The sequence below is a fragment of the Nicotiana tabacum genome, chromosome 13, assembly GCF_000715075.1.
Source record: "Nicotiana tabacum cultivar K326 chromosome 13, ASM71507v2, whole genome shotgun sequence".
Taxonomy (NCBI): Eukaryota; Viridiplantae; Streptophyta; class Magnoliopsida; order Solanales; family Solanaceae; genus Nicotiana; species Nicotiana tabacum.
The window spans coordinates 103386493-103405256 of NC_134092.1; the positions used below are offsets into that span (position 1 = coordinate 103386493).

Below are 18764 nucleotides of genomic sequence, written 5' to 3' on the forward strand. Positions count from 1 at the left end.
TAATATTCTGTTCAAGTATATCTGTGCATATTTTACCTCACTATAAAATATTTTGACTAGCAAGAAATGTGCCTACTTTGTAAGCTAATTTATAACTTTTCCGCATGTAATCATACCTTTAATGGTTTGGGTAATTTAGTCATACAATGTATTGTAATTCTATTGTATTTTTACTTTAAAATCTTGAGTTTTTGTAGTAGGCCTAAGAGTCGCAAGTGCTTGCCTTAACATGCTGGCATATCAAATAGTTAGAAATAAAGTTAACAAATATTTTTCTTCTTTCCTTTCCACCCAATCCAATTTTTTTCTAGTCATGGTTCATCTTATAGATCTTAGATATGCAATGTATCTAGAGTTGTGAGCTCCATCACGAATAGCCTGTCTTAATCCGTATATGTTTGCTACGCATAATTAATTATCTAGTCGGAGAATACCATCACTATTAACAGTCATATTCTTGCTTTTACCAGCTAGAAACTAATCTCGATACTTGAAAAATTGTTCATCCTCGTATTGACTAGCCTTTATACACTCTATGTCAGGCTTGACCAATAGCCAATAATGTCTCTGAATCTTTTTCACATTGAATATAATACGTGTACCCTCTAGTCTATCTTCGTCCAGAAGTATCATTACAGGAGCTATATGCGCCAAATTACTCATATTTTTATTTTTCATAAGCTATAATATTTATCTTTCCCAAACAATATAAAATAGTACAATTATATCTGCAGTTGTTTCCTCCATCGGCATTGCCAAATATTTATATCTATGTTGGTTTTAAAAGTACTTTAGGCTCTTGTGCTATGTATAAATTTCATATCGTATAAATAGTGTCTCTAAATCCTAAAAGAAAATACAATTGTGACCATTTCCAAATCATGAGTGCATAATACGACTTGAGCTTCTTTAATTTCCGTGAAGCATAAGCTATTCCACGACCACTATGCACGAGAAAATATCCTAATCCTACTATCGAAGCGTTACAGAACATCGTGAATCCTCTAGAGCCTATTGGAACAAGGCTAACATTGGTGTGGTTGTCAAACATGCCTTGGGCTTCTGGAATCTCGTTGTACATTCCTCCATCCACTGAAATTTAGCGATTTTCTATGTTAACTTGGTGAGTGGTGGTGCTATACTAGAGAAATCCTACACAAATACCTATACAAATGCCTATAGTAGCCTGTCAAGCCAAAAACTAAAAGAGTCAATATGTGTAGGAGAAATGGGTCCTTTTATGAACTGCTTCTATCTTCTCAGAATCTACCATCTTTTCATTCTTAGACACCATGTGTCCTATGAATACCACCGAGTCTAGCTAAATTTCATAATTGAAGAACTTGGTAAAAAGTTAATTTTCAGCGTCTTTAACATATTTTCAAGTGATTCTCGTTCTCTTCCTGGCTACGAGAATATATCAGAATATAGTGAGTAAAAACTATGATTTTTTTTCTTTCAAAAATAACTTTAAACACCATATCCATTATATACATCAATGTAGTTGGAGCATTGGATACCCTATCCATTATAGTTTTTGACCGAATTCTGTACAAAAAAAATTATATTTTAGTTGTAGATAAATTATAGATTTTAACCAGATTTGTAAATATTTTATAGAAAATTTTAGTTACTTTCTGTAAAGATAAAAACATAGACAAACCGGGTAAATAAGTTTAATATCTCGTATATATATAAAAAGGTCCCGAACTTCAATCATATATATCTGAAGTTCATGAAAAATGCATGAACATCAAGCATCAATCATGACCTTCTAACTTCAAACACGAATTTTTGGAACTTCAGGCGTGTATGTTTGAAGTGTGTTCCAAAGTGACAAATTTATAAATATTTGTGTAATACAGGTATAACTTCAATAATGACTCAAAAATTGGATATATCTGCACTTTCCCACGAGGAAGAAAGAAAAACAAAAACTATCAGATTTGACCTTTTAGAGCAACAATGCTATCAATATTAGTCAAATCATAAAATATTATCAATAATAGTCAAATGCTACTAATATTAACCAATTAGCTTTTAGCATTTCAGTGATTGTAAGTCTTTCTTTTTGTATATTGATGGTATTAATCCTATACTCTTTAACTGTTTCTTTTCATTAATTTTTTATTTCTTTGTTTTATTTTCTTTTATGTTGCATTTAAGCTCATATTCAACTTGTTTCATTCTAGTCGATCTTGATAGTAATAAAAGCTAACCAAGTTAATGGTTAGCTCCTAAATATCAATTTCAGTTGAATCAATAAAATCACCACATGGCGTCATTTTTCTTTTAGGATAAATATTAAGACTAAAAATTTAAATGTATCATTCTTTTAAAGTGAACTAGATAGAACGTTGGAATGACGAGCCCCAAGAGGAAGAGTTGAGTACAACCCAGTGAAGAGAAAGCCTAACTTCATTGTGTTGCTTAGTTTATTTACGTTATAAAAAGTTTGGTACTCAATTGTTAGCGTATTTTTTATTTTGCGTTGTGTTTATAATTGTGTTAGGTGTTAGTAGTCATCCGCTAGCATATTTTTTCAATTCTGTTATGTTTATAATTAAGTTAGATTTCAGTACTCAATTGCTAGCGTAATTTCGTTGTTTCGAATGGGTGTTGTTGGAATAGATTAGGTACATCTCAAAGAGTTTGAATCTTGATTTTGAAACGATTTAATTTGATGGAGATTTGAGGTGGTTTGAATTAAAATTTGAGGCAAAATCAAAGTAGAAAATGAACATGGAAGCATGTATATCTTTTATGTATCCTATATGTATCAAATATATATCTCATATGTATTCAAGTATACATGTGTGTGAGATAAATGTTAGATATATGTGTCGCGGAGAAATTTTTAAACTCGATTTTTAACTATAAATTTGATTCCAAACCAATCTAAATGACCTTCAATCTTTCTCAAATTTTGTATATTGCCTCATGTATATGTTCTCAATGAATTTTAACCACACTCATTAAAAAAAATTAATTTTAATTATTCTTAGGTGACGTTGACTATTAGTGTATGGAAGTACATAAACTAAGACAATGATTTATTGTAGAGTTTGAATTTGCGATACAGGCTGAAAGATTAAGCAAGCAAAGGAGAAAGACGACCTTGTTAACTATCTTTTACAATGCTAAGGAAAGAGAGGAACATGCAATTTCTACACTATGTTTGGGCAAAACTCAAAGTATGGGAAATTTTAGCTTCTAAATTTCTTCAGGTTTAAACTAACAAGAAAGAATGACATAAAAAAAGAGAATCTTGAATAAAATTCAGAATTCACCAAATAAGACTTTTAACAAATCGAAAGATCACCAACAACTATTGCATATTTTTGTGGCTAGTTTTGGTAATCAGTGCTTGCCGGCTAATTGTTGGTAAGTTTGAAATAAATTTGGCCATTTTCGTACTTTTCCCGACAAAAAACACATTCCTTCTTGGGTTTGGGTCAAGAAGAGCCCAGCTGTTTGAAGGCTTGGTCAGGCTATTATTTGAACCAAACTCACATCCAGGTTCGACAAATGTTCTCCCAAATACTAACATACTTAACTATATCATCATAATCCAAATATCCTGTTATTTTGTATAATTTTATAATGGTATTCAACTAGATACATGTTTTAAAAAATTAGTTTTCAATAATACATTATGTTAATGACAATTGGAAAATAAGAGTTAAAGTAATGGTTAAAAGGTTAATTTGATGGATAAAGCATCATATCATAGCTAAAATCTCGACTAGCTTATCGAATTTTATCATTTAAAATAATAGAAGTTGTATAAAAATAAAATAACGTTCAAGTACTTCTGAGGCATCCAAAAATTGAAAAATCACTAGGTAAACTGGGATAAAAGAGTAAACTAAACCATGATTTGACGAACCACCTGTACACTTTCGTTTAATATTGTTTTGAAAAGATAATCTACTGATAAAAGGATTATACTTCGAATCTATTTGAAAACTTGAAATATTTAAGACTAAAGTATTATCTTTTAAATTATATATCAAAGTAAAAACTTGTCATATGATCAGAACTGAAATAATAATTACGCTTTATATCACCATTCTAATTTAATTTGTGTGTCTATTAGTCCATGACTCCCAATCTCTTGTTCGTGATTACTTTCATTACATTATAATTTATAAATAATGTAAAACATTTTCGGGAAATGCTTGAAATATTGCAGTGCTTCGAACTTAAGATATTAGAACGAAAAGAAGTTTAACACCACAGCTCTCAAAATATAATGTTTGGGAAGCAGAAATTCTAGATTTTCCTTATTTTAATTAATCTTTAAAAAGAAAACATCTCATTTTCCTCATGATAAAGTAAAGTTGATTAACGACCCATGCCATGTTTTTCAGTCTGTTTGAATTTTGTCTTGACTCATTACAGATCTAGTCCAAATGTACCCTTGCCCATGCCCAATGATAGTGATCATATTAAGGAATTAAAGAAAAAAAGATATTCTTAAAAATAAAAAAATATTCGCATTTAGTATTTGCAAAAAACTATATTAGCATACTATTGTTAAGTGAATAAAATTAGATGAGAATGTAACTAATTAATTCTAGTTAAGTGTTAAAAGATTATATACAAAATATATCATTTATTAGTTGGAGTTTAAGTTCTGTGTCTTTACTGTAAAAAATAATTACATAATTATGCAAAGTAAAAAATGATTGCAAGTAATTTTATCTAATATCATTAATTTACAAATAATAGTGTTTTTGATTCCAGGATCAGCATGTCGAACTCTCGAGCAGTACCCACACACATCGACAATGGCCTTGGTTTTCATGGCGAAAACGACAATGTGGCCGCCCCTCCGGAACCTGAGATGGTCCGACGAGTACAGTTTAAGGTGGAACCTCCTCCTCAAAATCATTCTTATTACAGTTTGCATAGTGGAGTAACTTATTAAATAATTGGGGTTTTAACGTAAACAGTGTGTTTTTCCATTGCAAATATATTTGTCGGTGATGGACGGAAGAAGAAGCTGATTCCATTTAGAAAGCTGCTGTGGATTGTTACGTTTTGTTTTGGAATTTCCAAATTTAGCTCACCGACACCTCTTGTCCGAACCCGTCGGTTGCCTTAATTCATGTGAGCCCAATTAACTAAAATTGACTCTTCATTTATGCATTTGTACCCAATAAATATATAATTTTAGCCGCTTCAAAAAATAATCGATAATATATATATATTCCGGGTAGCAAATATAAATTTCTATTTTGCCCTACTATTATCAGCTCTCTTTGTTAAGATAGTAACTCTACATGCTCCAAGTTTAACGGGATTTTTGTACTATTTTCTTCGGTTCATTTTAATTGAATATAGAAATAATTGCTATAGGTTAATATGGCTAGCTTTATTGTTAATTAATGTTAAAAGCTAGATTTTTTAATATGTGTTAAAACAACTAAAAAAATCAATTAAAGTAGACAAAAAAAATGTGTATATTCCATTGGATCCCACTTTCACGTGTTTTGTACATGCTCCCTTGCGCGTGTATCATTAACTACCTTAATCCTACTCCTATGTTCCCCTAACAAGATTTAAGGAAGGAGGAAGAAATTCTATTTCTTGGAGTGAACTCTCTTATGGTATTTATTTATTTTTAGATAATATAAAAACAAAAGTTATATAGTATGTATCACAACATCCGAATTTTGTAATTAAATCCTTTTTAAAATTTATTGTAGAAAGTTATTTAACTTCCCAAGTAATAACAATGTTCTTATATTGTGCTTCAACTGTTAATAAATGTTTTTATCAACAAATCTCGTAACACATGGCTTACAAATTGCGGACTAGCTCGGTCATTTAATGTCATAATATTTTTACTAGAACAACAAAATCAGTTTAACATTTGATTGACCTTACACGACGTGAATTCAAATTAGTTGAGATTCTAATACAAATACTGAATATGACGTGGGAAATAAAAAAAAATGTTTGAACAAATGAGAAATTGTACTTATACTCTAAATGGAGAAGAAAGTGAATAATTCAATGACAAAGAAACTATTGGAAATGTTTGTTATGAAGTATAGTAGTAAAGTCGAGCCTGAAACGATTTTGATGGAATATCTACTACACTATGAGCTCTTTTGATTTATTCCCGTGAGTTAGACAATAAAAGGTATCTAGAGGACATGTGAATGTAAAATTAAATATTACAATCACAAAGAGAGCAATAAATAAAGTACAATAAATGAACAACTATTAAGTTATTCAACAAGTTACAGTTGAAAAACGCAGCAAGGGTTACAGCAATTGCATCATTTATTATAACAATACCTTAATAAATTACACATTGGAACAAAGAAGAAATAATGTTGGACAGTGAAAATCTTTTTTCATTTTCACTTTCTAACTAAAAAACAATAGCCCATTAAGTAATAAAAGAAAAGAATTAAAAGAAAAAAAATAAAACTTTTAGCTCTTTTTACCCTCCTCACCACCTTCTACCAAGTAAGTTTTCTTAGTTCTTTCAGCTCTAGTCAGCAGACAAATCAGAAGAAAACACGTGGCATAAATTGCATGAATTCTCCAACTAGTCTTAGGAGGCTGTCGCAATACAGCCTTGTGAAACACCGTCATGTAATAATGCAGCCCAACAGCAAAGCCCACAAATGTTTGGGCCAGCCCAATGATCTTCGTAATCGGCCCAGTCTCAGTAGAGAATACTAAAACAAGGTACATCAATAGCATCAAGAGGTACAACACATAAGCAAGAGTTTGTAGAAGCTGTAGGCAAATGTAGGTGGACTGCGCAGTAGCGTAGAAAAACTTAAGTGGCTCCAAACCAGTGACCAAAGAAGAAAGGCAGAGAATAGAGAAGTAGATTGAGAGATAAACTTGGATGAAGATTAATAGTCTTTGGAGTGAAAAATAGGCTTTGATTCGGTTGAAAATAAGAGAAACAAGAATTAAAGGGATCAAAATGAAAGCAAATGAAATTACAGAGGCAATTGTGGGTGCATATTTGTTACCTACAATGGGTTTGAAGTTTTTTGTGATTTCTTTGTTGGCTTTGTTGAGGTAAACTTGTGAGGTTTTTGAGATTCTTTCTAAATCTGGCAAAAGGGTTTCTTGGAATTTGGATGGTAAGTCTCTAAAACCAAGCAACAAGTCATCTTCATCATTTTCTAGCCAATAGGGCTGTGAATTCTTCTGTGTAGTTTCTTTCTTGGGATTTTTGTTTGTTGAAGATTGGTTCTTTGTTTGGTTTTTGTTGGATTTGGATTCATTGAGGTCTTTTGTGGTGGTTGCTTTGGTTGTTTTGTTCTTGGGAAAAGAAGAGCTGATTTTGGATAGATCTGAGGAAGATTTTTTGGTTGAAAAGGAAGTAGTTTTATTTGAATTCAAGGACTTGGTGGATGTGGAATTGAGCTTTTTCAGTTGGGATTTTAGTGCAAATTTCTCTTCTGTGGTTGGTTTGATGAGTTTGGTTTTGTTCTTGGTTGAACCAGACACTGAATCAGATGAAATACGTTTGGTTTTTGCTAACTTGGTTTGGTTCTTGATTGAATTAGAAACTGAATCAGATAAAGAGAGTTTGGTTTCTGCTAACTTAGTTTGGTTCTTGATTGAACCAAAACTAGAGGAAGAAGAAGAAATCTTGGCTAACTTGGTTTGGTTCTTAGAAGAGCTAAGGGTGGATTTGACGAGCTTGGTTTGGTTCTTTTTAGAACTGGAAAGTGAGGTTAAATTGGATTTCTTCTTGATTGGTTGAGGAGAATCATCAATAGTTGAACTGGATTTCTTCTTAATTGGTTGAAGAAAATCATCATCATTATCATCATCAATGTCTAACTCCAACATTCTTCTTATTCTTGTTGATGAAGCATTGTTGTGATCTTGACTCTGAGCAGAAATGAATGAAGAAGATAATAAGACTAAAACAAGACAAAGTACTAAAAGTACCTTAGAAAAGCTGCAACTTTGTTGAGTAGTAAGTGGAGCCATATGGTACTGAATTCTATGACTGTTTTTCTTTTAATTTTATGAGGCTTAGTTTGAAGATTTAAAGCCTCAATTGGATCTGAAGTTCATAAAAAAAGGTGGCAGTAGATTTATAAGTCTAGTACTGTGTGTGTGTGTGAATGGTGATGGAAGCAAAGGAGACTTTAATGTCAAAGCAGAAGGAGATGTGATGAGTCACATGGAGCAACTAGACAGGCACACTATCCAAATACTACGCGGTTTTGCCTTTTTATTTTCTTTTTTCTTTTTTTAAGAAATACAGTATAGAATTTAACACATGCAATATCCAATGAGATTTGGATTTCAGCATCTTAATTTTTTTGATAAAATTAACATATTTAGAAACTAATTATAAAAAAGATATAATTACTGGACTTTAGTTTTGAAAAGTAATTCAAATTTAATGTATTGACAATATCAGATATAATTATACAATCACTATATGGAATGTATCTTCATAGCCATTTATAATGTTAAAATTAAGAAATTATTCTTTCTAAATCTCTTATGTGTAAAAGTAAATTCCCTAAGCGTAAAAATAGAGATAAGATCATAAAACTAAAACAAGTTTGTAAAGACTCACAAAATCATCAATTTTATAAATCAATTATTAGTAAGTATCTATTGTTTTAATTATAATGTAATAAAAATAATAACCTGCTATGAATTCTCAAATAGCAATAACGTCATTGTTTTAAGATGAAAGGAAATTTCTTTTCATATTTAACATCACTAAGAGCCAATAGGAAATCATTATTCCCCTAGTAAGCTCATCAATAATTAATTATTGGTTTGGCATTAAGATGACAACGATATCTATGTTAACATAATTTTGTTGGATATTGTAATTGGTTATTAGTAATTAAGAATTAGTAATTGGTTATTACTACTACTGCAATGGTATTAGTACTAATTAAGGATTTATTTGACAAAAACAATCTGAAAACTTCACCGTCAATCGGTCCCCATCAATCGCCCAAGAATGAGTCGTCGTCGCCGTCGTCATCATCATTACTAATGGAGTGACTTATAGGTGTCAATGGGTCGGGTCGGACTGAATGGATAAGGAAAATAAAATTAATCGATTTTGTTATCGGGCCGGTTTTTGATTATTTTTTATCGGGTTTACCGGTTTCGGACTATCCGTGTGCAAAATTTAATCGGAATGGTTCCGGGAAGAGTTTTTTTTTTTTTTTTAACAATCATAATTTATATTAAAATAAAGTAAAAATATAAAACACTAAAAACTAACGTATAAAAAGAATGTTTGAATAAATTTCATAGGCTTTAAAAGCGTTATATTTGAAAAATTCATTACGAATTTAAGGTAATACAATGAACATGAAAAAAATATAACTTATAGTATAAGTCTTATAATGGAGTGTTGATAGCTTGATATGTAAGGATCAAATTTCAAAGGCTTTCATAGTTTCATTTCAAATTTTCATTGCATAATAATACTTCAAATTAATCTAACAAACTAAAACATTAAGCTTAAATAAGTCTAATAATTTAAAAATAACACAAATTGTCTCAAATGAATTTAAATACGAATTTCTGGAGGGCGCTCAAGATAACTCTTCATATGCCTCCTTAAACAGCCTGCGCCCTTTTACTTTCGACGAACATTTAAGACTCAATCATAGTTCTTGCACTTTATTTTGTGAACTTTTTCATTTTCTTCTACCACCTCAAAGTGTTCCCAAACATATGAGCGCACTCTAGAAGCACGAGGCATGATTTAACTTGAATTGAGAGATTGGGTTTGAAAACTAAGAGATGATTGAAGAAATGAAGAAAAAGGGGGGTCTATTTATAATTTTTCAAATAGTTAAATTAGTAAATAATAAAAGTGTTATTTTTAAAAAAATAATTCCAAAAAAGGACTATTCTTGCAAATTAGCCGTTGGGCAACGATCAAAATGGTAGCTGACCATTGCCAAACAGTCAACTTTATAAAATAAAATAAATCGAAATAGCCATTGACCGGTCCGGTTAACCGGTTCCCAAATGACTTGATCATAACGGATCGTACCGATTCTGTTAATCGGTACCAAAAATCTACCCGACACAGACCGATTCCCGTCCCAACCCAGCCTTGCTCGGCCCCCTTACTACCGGGCTGGTCCGGTACCGGGCCAGCCAGGCCCGTTTGACACCTTTAGAATGACCACAAGATAAATTCTTGTGCTACGCTGGAAGCAGATCATATACGTACTTTTATTGAATGATAATGTTTATATAGATGTAGTAAGTTAAATTAATTGTAAAACTCGATGTTTAATTATCTGATTACATGTTAATTTTTGATATGATAGAAGTTATTTTTCATGGAATATGTTTGTCGGAAAAATGTCTCGTGCTTAATTGGCGAGTGAAATTATATATATTATATAATTAATAATAATATTACTAAATCTAGTAGTGCTTGACGAAATCTTTGAGTGTTTAAAGATTGATAGTAGTGTTTAAATAATGGTTGGAGCTTCTGATAATAAATTAAGAGACAAGATAATTGTAAGAAAAATAATATTTGTCATAAGCGAAGGAAGTCATTTTTCTTGAAAAGCATGTCTAGTAACCAAACACAAGAAAATTATATCTTTTTTTTAAAAAAACCTAAAAAATAAATCCCGTCATACTAAATATTTCGATAATATATATGCACTAAAACACTATGATTTTAGAATTACTATTTTAAACGCGCTCAACTTAATTATCACTTCTTTTTGAGATGTTACTATGATACAACAAAGAGGTGCTCTAAAAGTTAAGTCGGTCCCCAATACGCTTTATGAGAAGATAAATGATCTGAATTATGAAAGTCAATTAGCTAATTTTACGTTTAATTTTGGTCACTACATAATTATTAAACAGTATCGCCCCTCATATAGTCATATGTTTATGTTCTACATACTCAAAGAAAATATATTAATCCCTACTTATCTAACACTCTTCCTATTTTCAGATATTACACAAGCATTTAACGCCATTTCACTAGCAAGATTATTTCAGTAACTTCAACAAGTTTCAAGAATCAGAATTAATTTGACAAATTAAATTAATTTAGAACTTAGATGTCTTGTTTTATCTATTAACCTAGTATAGTATTTCATTCAAAAATACTAGTTTAGGAGACATACATGTTTTTCTTAGTGGAAAAGCGAATTTGCAACAATCATGACTTATGTCACCGGTCATCAAAAATCATCAGCGGATGAATTTCCTATGTCCACAACCTATTAACGGATGTATTTCCTATGTCCACAACCTACTAATCCGTTATATGCAGAGATAGATCATATGTTATGTAAAAAGCTCCTATGTCCACAACCTACTAATCCCTTATATGCAGAGATAGATCTTATGTTATGTAAAAAGCGTAGCTGTTTTTATTATGACCGAAAGGCTCTTCTTCAAAATGGTATTTATACATGCTAGCTCTAGAGTTTTACGCGTGGAGGAATAATTAATGGGTATGTGGTCCATCTAGCACCCTTATAGGTGGATCCGATCCAATAATATTTTCCAATACCTAATATTTTATTATAATGGTAACAACATAATGTATAAATTTAATTAACTGCATAATTTTTTGCATAATCAGCTGGTGTTACACAAAATTAGGATAAAAGTTAACACTGCTAATGCATATTGTTCAGTAGCTTTACACATAGTTTGCAATTATTTGCTTTTTCTACACTGGAATGATAAGAGATATTCTTGAATATATGTATTTTGGCATTTACAGTGAGAAAGGAAAAATGACATAAGCAGAAAACTAAGAGGGGTCATAGTAGCTAGGCAACCGTCTAAGGGAATTTTTGCTTCTATTGAAGTTGCGGAGGGAAAAAACAAACCTAGAAAACAAAGTACTACTTCTAATTTAATGATTTATGATAAAATAGAAGAGGAAACACTCCACCTAATTTTTTGTCTATTTACACACAAACTTTAAGGAAGCAGTAGGTTTTCGATACACGAATTAAAGCGTTTGTTTGTGTTACACGTTTTAGTAATATCTTTTGTCCGTGTTATTTGTCTTTTTTTAAGATTTTACATATTTTTTAATGAAAATATTAATAGCCTTAATCATATGAGTATTCGACTAGATTACCCGTTATCTTCTTAAATGAGTCAATTAACTAAGACCACACTAATTTGAATAATGACTTCTTGTTTCTCTAAACAATTACAATAAATATTTTTATTGCCGCAAGAAAGACCGCTTGACCACTCCATATACTTTTAAAATATACAACTTTTCGCATGGGAATTATACAATCGACGAAAGTTATATGCAAGACCTGAAGGGAGACCTTTCATATCTTTTGAGATCCACTGAACCTTCTTCATCGTGATTCGACCTAAACGGCTAAACATCGAACCAAGATAAAACACCGGAGTAGCTAACCATGTACCAAGAAGAATGTATGCTAGAAAATGGCAATTTGTTGATCATAAGATACACTACAATAGTGAATGCTTCAAGTGATAGATGTTTGGTACTCCATTATTTATGTATCAATGTCAACATTAACAAATTTAATTTACCACGACTAATATTTAGTCAGTTATATATAAAGAATACACAAGTCAGTGTACTTCAAGTATTTCAGACGAAAATGGCAACTACAACTTCAAGTTCTGGCCTTTATAAGTAATCGACTACTCGTGGATTTCCGGAGTTCTAATTAGCAATTTGTTTATTGTCAATTGGCCTTGTCCTTTGTTTAGCTGCCTCTACTTGTTCCCTATTTCATTTCGGTGTGAAGTTGATGAAACAAATAATTCTCTCCTTTCTTTTTTCTTTTATATTGGCTTTTTCTTTGTGTGAACCAACTAATGAGCTTTGACTATTTCAGCCTACATTGTGCAGACATATTTATTATTTTAATTATATATAAGAATAATGACACAGTTGTATAAACTGATCTTATAAACAATATGAAAACTAAACTCATAAACTATCCAAGCAAAGCTATCAGTGGGGTTGGAAGTTAAAAAATGTCAAAATTTCCTTCACGAAAACTACCAATTTATACAAACAGATGGACTGAAGAAGAGAAGGAGGAGTTTGGTTTTTTGAGTGTGTTGGTGGATTGAGTTATTGAGGGAAAAATGGCCCGTTTAGATTTAATATAGATTGAACTAACTTTGAATTCTGTGAGTTTTCGGTTCTTTTCCAACATAAGGCTTGTGAAGTTAGATCTAAAAGCTGCATTTTCTCTATGGTAATCAATATGACAAGTGATTTGCTGAAGTAATTAACCAAACGGATAGAATTCGGTAGTTCGAAAAATTCGTTTCTTTCCTTTTTTACATTCTTTTCAAAATTTTGAAAATGAAAATTCTGTAATAATTTTATGATGTTTTATCTTTTTAATTTTGCAATAAACTTTACATAAACCAAACAAAAAAAAGTTAATTGTCTTAATTACGTATTCAAAATTATGAACTGATTTTTATTATGCTAGTCTAGTATTTTATAACTAGCTAATTGTATGATTATTCACCTCTAACACTATAGTGCTTAGAAAATGACAATATTTTATACTCCATAAAAGACATGCATTAATTACTACTATTATTGTTCCATGCTTGAGGATGGATCACATTGAGGCTGTTACAAGTTAAAATCCTTGACTTCTCTGTCTCCGGAATATGGAAAGGTTCCTCAAGTATGGGATATTCTATTCCAAGTGGTGGACTTAAGGTCAATTTTAGAATCTTTGTATCAAGACTAGTTAGTCTAGGACTCGATTGTAATTAGCAGGGGACCTAATTGTAAATAAAAGAAACTAAAGGGACACATTAGCAATTTAGTTGGAAGGGGCACGTGATTCAGTTATAAAACAATGCTCTTCCACTAACGAGTTGTATTCTCATTCATTCTTACACAATACTAAAAGGATTGCTCTCACTCCTCTCTAAATCCACTCTCTAGATTCTTCTTCCAGTTCGACTATGAACTTGATTGCCTGTTATTGGATTTAGTTTGCTGAGCTTAGATTCAACAAACTAACATGATATCAGAGCAACGATTGCTGTAATTGTGAGGATTCAAACACTATTATTGCACACATTTAAGGTCAACCATGGCGACCGACAAAATTGGATAATTACCTCATAATCATCCATTGTTTCTTGGAGATTCAGATGTACCTGGAATAGCACTGATTTCGCTGAAACTCACAGGGCTAGAGAATTATGTACTGTAGATAGTGCGATGAGAGTAGCGATATTGGTGAATAACATGTTAGGATTTGTAGACGGTACCTATCTAAGGGGCTCGTACAAAGGTGTATTAACAACACAGAGGGAGAGATGTAATACAATGGTGGTTTCGTGGCTAAGCAATATAGTATCAAGAAACTTTGTACCTAGCATTATGTATGCTCGAGTGCGAAGAAGGTATGAGATGAGTTTAATGTGAAATTTGATAAGGACAATCTGACTAGAATATATCAACTTTGAACTGAGCTGCCAATCTATGAGTCGGTTACTTCATATATTTCGAAGATGAAAGACATATGAGATGAAATTGACATTGTAAGACCTAGCCTGTCGTTTTGAGTATTTTAGCCTCGTTCCCCTATTTATTTCCTTCTATATGTTATCACTACCAGAAAATGGGCCTATTGGAACAGATGTTTTTGTAACGGTTCAGAAACCGTTCCTACAGATCTATTATTGGAACGGTTCTAATCGTTGCAATATTACATGGGTGATACTAGCACACTTGGGCTATAAAACCGTTGCCATTAATTAGAAACCGTTCCCATTGGATTTTATTTTTTGCCACGCTTATACTAACCGTGCCAATAAATATCTCTGTTGACACGGATCTTGAAAAAAATGCAATGGGAACAGTTGTTATTTCCCTCCTAAAATTTTGGACCCCTGAATTTTCGTAAAACTCGCGCTAGAACCCCTATTTTTACATAAATTTCTTTTTGTCTTAATTAATGGACTAATTATGAAATATAAGTTTAATTTCTACACCTAATAAAATTTAAAACAACTAAAGGCTATCGAAAGGCCATCCCTCTCAAAAGGGACTTCACCCAGAGCGACGACTCTGTAACAACCATCGAAAGGCAGCCATCAACCGCCGACTCTGCCACCATCCCGCCGTCAACCTCCGCAGTAGAACCTCCGACTCTGTAACAGCTACGGCCGTCAACAACCACCTCCTTCTACGGCCGTCAACAACAACCACCACCCCGCCGTCAACAAAGTCGCTCCAGCTCTTCGACTAGTTCCGAGATTTGATTTTCTTTTTTCTTCACCCATAAACTTTATCTCCTCCACCCGAAACAACCACCTCCTTCTATTAATCCAAGCTCCACATTTTCAAATAGTCCCAAAATTTTAGGGTTTTTTCTCGACTAAGCTCGACCATCTCCTTTTGCAATTTCTCAATAGTTGAGCCATAATTTGCAGATTCCATTAGTGAGGAAGAAATTGCAACTGATAGCTGTGGGATAAATCGCGGTAAGTTTTTTTTAATCTCTTTTTAATTTAAATTTTAGATAACCACATTCGATAGTTGTGTTTTTGAATGAAGATTTTAGTATTAATGTTCGTTATTATCCGATTCAACTGATTTTTATTTTTGGGAGTATTTGAGCGACATAGTGTGATTGAATGGAGATTAAACACACTGGTGCATGTCTTCTTATTGTGCTTGAAATTGTGAATTTCATTGAAATTATACTTTACGTTGGTACAATTGATAGGTTTTGATTCTATATTTTGTTAGATATGTCACTGTTTGATTCAGTTGTCTTTGTTAAAAAAGATTTTCTTGTTCAACTTAACAGCTTTAAAGCTGTGAGTTTTTTCTACTGAAGCTTTTAATCTAAGTTAGAGTTCTATTAGGATTTTGTTGTACTATAATTTCTCCCTTTTTGTTCTTGATATCTATGAGTTCTTAGCATATATGTGACCTTACTTAGCACAGTTTAATATCTTTTCATTATATACTGAAGTCAAAAGGTGAGCAAAAACCTGAATATGCTTGCTTGTTACAAGTAGATATCCATGTCCCTTATTTTGCCACGCTAATGATTTTTCTCATGGTTAGCAACCATAAGCCAGAAACTAAAGGATATAGCTTCTCATTGAAGCTGGTTGCAGGCTAATGATAGTATTAACTACTTGTTTCTGTGTTTGTCGTTGTAACTTACCTTCAATTGATATGTTACAATGCTGTCCGAATAAGTCGTGTTAACTGGAAAATAGTAAGGGCTTTCAATTGCGAAACCTTTTCTGATATAATGTTGACTTGGAATTTGCTAAGGAGCAGATATATGCTGCTGCAACTTTCTTTTCTTTCAGAACACTCTGAACGCATAGCTGATATGATTTCTTATTGTCGAAGTCACCATTAAAATTGTATACACAAAGTGATACATATCTCTATGTAGGCTAAACTGATCATATGTTTTCTTCTCAATGTGGCAAGTGCTAACACTAATTAGAAATCATGAGCTTCTTGATCAGTTTTAGATTCCATCCAGAGCTATTTTTGGGCTAAATTTTGTAGGCGAATTGTGGTTATTTATATTACATGAACTCAGTTATAGGTGAATATCTGATATAAGCACATCTAATTGCTATCTAGTACATCAAAGTAAATAAAGAGTCCATGTAATCAGGTGGCTATTTAGGTTTTTGCATTATACTTAATTTGAGCGTAATTTACTTCAAGACATAAGACTAGCCATCTTTCATCTGTCTGCAATTCGACGAATAACAGGATCTTTGTGAAATTGGTGAGAAGGGCAATGCATCTTTGGCACCTAATGACCAGTAGGATACTCCTCCCTCTGGCACCTAATATTAGCTTGTGCTATATAATCAAGGTCAGTACGTACCAAATGTTATACATCTTCTTCTTCTCCTTCCTTGTGCTGCTTCTTCTACTACTTCTCTCTTTCTCTCTCTCGCAAAGTCTGAATAGTCTAGTAATTTTTTTACTTTGCCTATGGCACTTAGTCGCTGCGTAATTCTGTGGTTGCCTAGCTAGTGTCATTACTATGATGCATATTCTGTGAGAACTTGAAGGTTTAGTGGGTGAATCATTCTGACACTGAAAGTTGATCTTTCGACTGAAATAGTTATGTTTTGAATGTTGGTTAAGTTGGATAGTTTTATTGATACAAAAAATTCAAAAATAATTTTACTACTACGTTATTTTCATAAGTACTTGGATAACTATTTAAGTAATTAACTCATTTTATTGCATGACAAAGAATAAAAATCTGAAACAAAAATCAATATTGAGTATACCAAAGTACTAATGCTCTTTCACTGAGAATAATCTCATCTCAAACGTGGATAGTATTTATGCTTTATTTTTTACGGATTTAACTTATATAACTGATAAAATAAAAATAATATACACATTATGCTTGTATACTATTCCTTCCGAAGAACAAAAAAAAAGGTTCAGTGTTTTACACCTGAATCAGTGATTTAGCAACAGAGCTGCCAAGAATCTCCTCTGTTGGAAAAAATATATTGGATTCAAAGTTCTGCCCGCATGATTACATCATTTTGCTTAGGAAATCAAATAAACTGTCGTATGCCTAAGTTTATTTTCTCTTTACCAATTTCTGTAGCTAGTTATTTACTTCTTCTTTTTTCTATATAGCTTCTTTTGTTGTGCCACAAAATGTTTTCAGGAAGCCAACAAGTGAAATGAATGGTTGTAAAACAAAATAGATAGCGAGATTCAGAGGTGAATACTTGAAAATCTAATTAAAAAGTGACAGGAAGATAGTTTAACTAATTCATTATGCTAATATTCTATTTCTCTTTTAAATTCTTTCTGGAGGTGGATTAGTAAATTTTGCTAGTTCCAAAGTCATACAAGAAAACAAGTTTAAAGCAAAGTAAATAATGGAGGAAAGAAATGCATGTTACCTAAGTTATTGTATGTAAGATATTAGCTAGAGATCTGGGATTTACTTGAAAACAGGTTGCTTGGTAGTTCTGGGATTTACTTGAAAACAGGCCACTTTAGTTATAATAGGTTGCAACCTGTGCAAGGTTTCAAATATTAGCAAGGAGCACTACTTTATTTTGGTCTTTTATTAGCTGATTCTCTTGAAGGGTAATGACTTTATTTATCCTCTTTTGTAGGTGGAGAAGATCAAGAAATGGATGATGAAGGTAATGAAGAACTAGACCTTACTTGAGATGAATTTTGAATTGCTATAGATGAATGTTCTAGGAATCTTTTGTTATCAATATTTTTTAAACTTACTCTTTTGAAATGTACTAAACTTATGCACTTGGGGTAGAACATTTGCTTTATGGATATTATTTGCTTGATGGATAATTTATATTATTAATAGTTTCATTTTATGATTTATTTAAATTTTAGTGCTATTATAATATATATATATAACAGGTGCTATATTTTAGTTTTAACTGAACTGATACAATAGCCTACCAAAACCGTTGCAATAGGACACAAATGACGTTCCGTTAGACAATGTAAACCGTTGCAATAGGTCTTATAAACTATTCCAAAATGATCTATAAACCGTTCCAATACAAATATAACTGTTACTATAGATTAAACAAACTGTTGTTATATCCATATATAACCGTAACAATAGCTTACGTAAGTGTTGCATTAAATAGTACGGTAACGATTAAGAACCGTTGTATAAACAATATAGTAATGGTTTTAAACCGTTCCAATTGAAAAAAATAATTGTTCCAACAGAGAAATGGAAAATCGTTGC

At 31.9% G+C, this 18764-nt stretch overlaps 1 protein-coding gene and 1 long non-coding RNA gene across 2 annotated transcripts; one reads left to right on the forward strand and one right to left on the reverse strand.

The window, feature by feature from the left end:
• Window positions 1-6279: 6279 nt before the first annotated feature.
• LOC107822041 (uncharacterized) lies at window positions 6280-8311 on the reverse strand. The gene has a single exon (XM_016648527.2). It carries the CDS (start codon window positions 7981-7983, stop codon window positions 6451-6453), a length of 1533 nt encoding a protein of 510 aa, XP_016504013.2. The 5' UTR covers window positions 7984-8311; the 3' UTR covers window positions 6280-6450.
• A 6707-nt stretch (window positions 8312-15018) lies between these two features.
• Window positions 15019-18371, forward strand: LOC107822040 (uncharacterized). Its single transcript, XR_001656290.2, has 3 exons — window positions 15019-15498; window positions 16766-16871; window positions 18154-18371. It is a non-coding gene; the product is annotated as an uncharacterized LOC107822040 (long non-coding RNA).
• Window positions 18372-18764: the final 393 nt, after the last annotated feature.

Bases quoted from the DNA above. Each gene is read 5' to 3' on its own strand.
- LOC107822041 (XM_016648527.2), bottom strand. From the start codon at position 7,983: ATGGCTCCACTTACTACTCAACAAAGTTGCAGCTTTTCTAAGGTACTT.